The sequence below is a fragment of the Habropoda laboriosa genome, unplaced genomic scaffold, assembly GCF_001263275.1.
Source record: "Habropoda laboriosa isolate 0110345459 unplaced genomic scaffold, ASM126327v1 scaffold197, whole genome shotgun sequence".
NCBI classification, from domain to species: domain Eukaryota; kingdom Metazoa; phylum Arthropoda; class Insecta; order Hymenoptera; family Apidae; genus Habropoda; species Habropoda laboriosa.
Genome location: NW_017100305.1, coordinates 120,651 through 123,803, shown reverse-complemented (window position 1 = coordinate 123,803; position 3,153 = coordinate 120,651). Strand labels below are relative to the sequence as shown.

Here is a 3,153-nt window from a genome sequence, read left to right as displayed (position 1 = left end):
TCACCTGACGCAGGGGTAAATATTTGCCGCAGAAGAGAGTATAGGAACGAATGTCTGCCAAGTACGGTATGGTTCCCCTGTCAAAGAACGCACGGTTCGAGCTTTGCAGATGTTCGTGTGCTGTCGGTAAAAATCGGACGATACCGGCGAACAAAACCGGCCACGACGACATTCCCCCCTAGTTTAGGAACCACCTCATCCCCCGTTCAATATACGACCGGACCTTTCCTACTAAAATTCGGTCTACTAAACGGTCACCGAAACTTCTTCGCTAGAACGTTGTCTATGTTACCTCGAAACCGAGGATCTTGATACTTTCCTTCCATCTTGATTCCTCGAGAAGGAAGATTTTCAGAAATTTGAAACCCCGTGAAGGAGTGTCGTGTTACTTTAGAAAAGGATTTCACGTGGGAGTCGCAAATGACACCAAGTTCCTTGCAACCCTTCAGACTTTCCGATATTAAAGAAAAAGGAACGATTGTTCGGCAATATCCGTGGCGGAGGAAATTTCTTAGAATTGCGAGAGATAAGATATCGATGCATCTGAAATTCACGTCGTAGGTACCGAACGTTGAAGACACGTTAAAATGAGACGCGTACAGGCCTAACACGTTGAATAATCAAATCATGGAAGAGGTCGTTGGACTTCCGTACGAGCCCTCCGGATTCCATGGTTCTAACGCATTCCAGAATTGGTCGTGCAAGAGGTCGTTGAACTTCCGAACGTGACCATTGGTTAAGACGGCGCGAGCTGCGAGCTCTTGATAGCTGGGCCCGACGAAGAATTCGGATATTGAGGTAGGTACAGGCTGGCGGGAGAGACACGGAGGAAGAAGAAAAAGGAGGTGGGGTGGTGTAGGTTGAACAAGAGAGGTTTTTTTTGTTTGTACGAGTCATCGAATATAAATACCAAAGTCAGGTCGAAAAGTCACCAGTAGAAGATCTGACGGTGTATTCAGCCGGTTTACTCTTTGACTAAGGTGCCGCCTTCGCTTTTTTTTTCCTCCTGCCGGATCCATCCCAAGTGTCTCACAAATCTCTCCAAGTTTCGCGAATCTCAGTAACAGTTCCTTCGTTTGAGAGGCTCTCCAGCTATTGCAAATTGTCACGCTGTTTACATACACTGTTCTGTTAAATCGTCTACCGAGTAAAAAAAATTTCTAAAAAGTAAAAATGTACATGGTCAAGGAATACGTGAACGCAAGTAAGATCCAATATCGCGATGCGCTCGATGTGATCGAAGAATTCGAGAAAGAGCTATCCGAAATGGAGGGCAAGTGTATGGACATCGGTTGTGGACCTGGAGACGTCACCAAGAGATTGATCCTACCGAAATTATCACCGGAAGCTGAGCTAGTCGGTAAGGGAACGACAAAGAGGCCGTCTTCGGTAATTCTCAGGTGTACTCGTGAATATTTGCAGGGACAGACATATCGAAACCAATGATCGATCACGCGAAGCAAAAGTACGTCGACGAGAAACGGTTATCGTTCTTCGAGCTGGATATCGAGACCGCGGCTTTGCCTAACGAACAAATCGGCCAGTATAGCAACGCGCTGTCATTCTACTGTCTCCACTGGTGCCAGAACACCTGGTACTTCTTCATTATTTCTGCTGCTTAATTATCATTCCTGGTTGTTCCTTACGAGAGTACTGTCGAATTTAGGCAAGCCTTCGAGAACATCTACAAACTCCTGCGACCAGGTGGAAAGGCCTTGGTCATGTTCCTAGCCTGGAACGACGGATTCGACGCTTACATGAAGATTCACGAGAATCCTCAGTACAAACCGTACATGGAGGTGGACGTCTACGATACATACGCATCTTGATCGACGAAAAATCGACAGGAAAATACTCACCAGGCAACCCCTCTTTTCAGGACGCAGACAGATACGTACCTTTCTTTCATCGAAGCAAAGATTCGCGAGCAGCCTTGAGGAATATGCTGGACGGTATCGGCTTCGAGGTTCTCCATTGCAGCAGAAGGGAGAAGAGCTTCGTGTACCAGAACATGGAGATATTGAAAAGTACAGACCAGCGCTGTATTTTGTCGACCAATTCTACTGTATAGTCACGCGTGCACGTTTTGCAATTAGCGAGGATGAAAGGACAAAAAAAAGAGAGAACGAGGAATGAGAGAATAAATGAAGCAACGGGAGTATAACGCGACAGAAGAACGAGGTTACTCGTTGTAAAAGTGGATCGATCATTGTTGCAGGTCACATGATCGCGGTTAATCCCTTCATCTCGCGGATCCCTGATCACCTCAAAGAGGAGTTCGAGGATGTGGTGGTGCGCGAGATAGCCAGCCGGAAGATCTTGTTCACGAACAGGAACGACAACGGTCAGCAAGAGTACAGTATCTTGGACAGATATCACATTCTCGTGGCGTACGCCAGGAAGCCTTCCTGTACGTGCTAAGAAATCGATTAAAAAGAGACACTTGTTTGCCGCATTCGTAGTAACAGATCAGTTTCTCTTTTCTTTTTTCGTTGTATTCGTAGTGATTAATAAAAATCAGATTGTTCGTGAAAATGGAAATAGGATCGTTGATCTTTTCTATTTGTTTCATTATACCAAGAAAATTTGAAAGGGAAGAGTGTAAAGAGATCGAAGAAACAGCATGGTATCGTTTCTACAACACTAAACTTTATTGTACACTATATCTTTGATTTTACAATACGGTACAGCCATTTATAGAATATCGTTAAAACTCATATATATCGTCGTTATGGGTATAAGTGAGTTTCTTAATGGTTTATTTTTTTTTTTCCTTGTTTTACGGTGCTTACGGTATCCATACACAGGGAGTAACAATGTCACTAACGCTTCATCCTAAAAAATACACCCAAGTTTATAAGTTTCGGTTGGAAAAAACCGTCGACATAGATTCTGTTTCGGTACCCTTGACGCTTGTTCCTGGATGATACGCGGCTGATAAAAAGCATCGCTACGACACGCCGCGCGAAAGAAATATCCTCGTGACAGAAAGCTCGAATCGTACACATCGAGTGTGGTATTTCATTCGTAAAATTTCATCTCCCTCGTCACCAGGATTTCCCTACCTTCTCGAAGAACAGTACCGAAACCCTAAAATGGAAGCAACTCGAGATTCTAAACGGACTCCTCGTCAATTTGCCAGGATGAACGACG

General features: G+C 44.7%; 1 protein-coding gene across 1 annotated transcript; it reads left to right on the top strand.

Moving 5' to 3' along the window:
- The first annotated feature begins 1,173 nt into the window (after positions 1-1,173).
- LOC108573979 (juvenile hormone acid O-methyltransferase) lies at positions 1,174-2,421 on the top strand. Its single transcript, XM_017936473.1, has 5 exons — positions 1,174-1,360; positions 1,423-1,594; positions 1,652-1,799; positions 1,880-2,027; positions 2,219-2,421. The coding sequence occupies exons 1-5, from the start codon at positions 1,174-1,176 to the stop codon at positions 2,419-2,421; spliced, it is 858 nt and encodes a 285-aa protein (XP_017791962.1).
- The last annotated feature ends 732 nt before the right edge of the window (positions 2,422-3,153 follow it).

Excerpts from the sequence above, each read along its gene's own strand:
- LOC108573979 (XM_017936473.1), top strand. The coding sequence starts at position 1,174 with ATGTACATGGTCAAGGAATACGTGAACGCAAGTAAGATCCAATATCGC. Across the intron at positions 1,361-1,422 it reads ACCGGAAGCTGAGCTAGTCG|GGACAGACATATCGAAACCA; the intron begins GTAAGGGAACGA and ends GAATATTTGCAG. Across the intron at positions 1,800-1,879 it reads AGTACAAACCGTACATGGAG|GACGCAGACAGATACGTACC; the intron begins GTGGACGTCTAC and ends CCCTCTTTTCAG.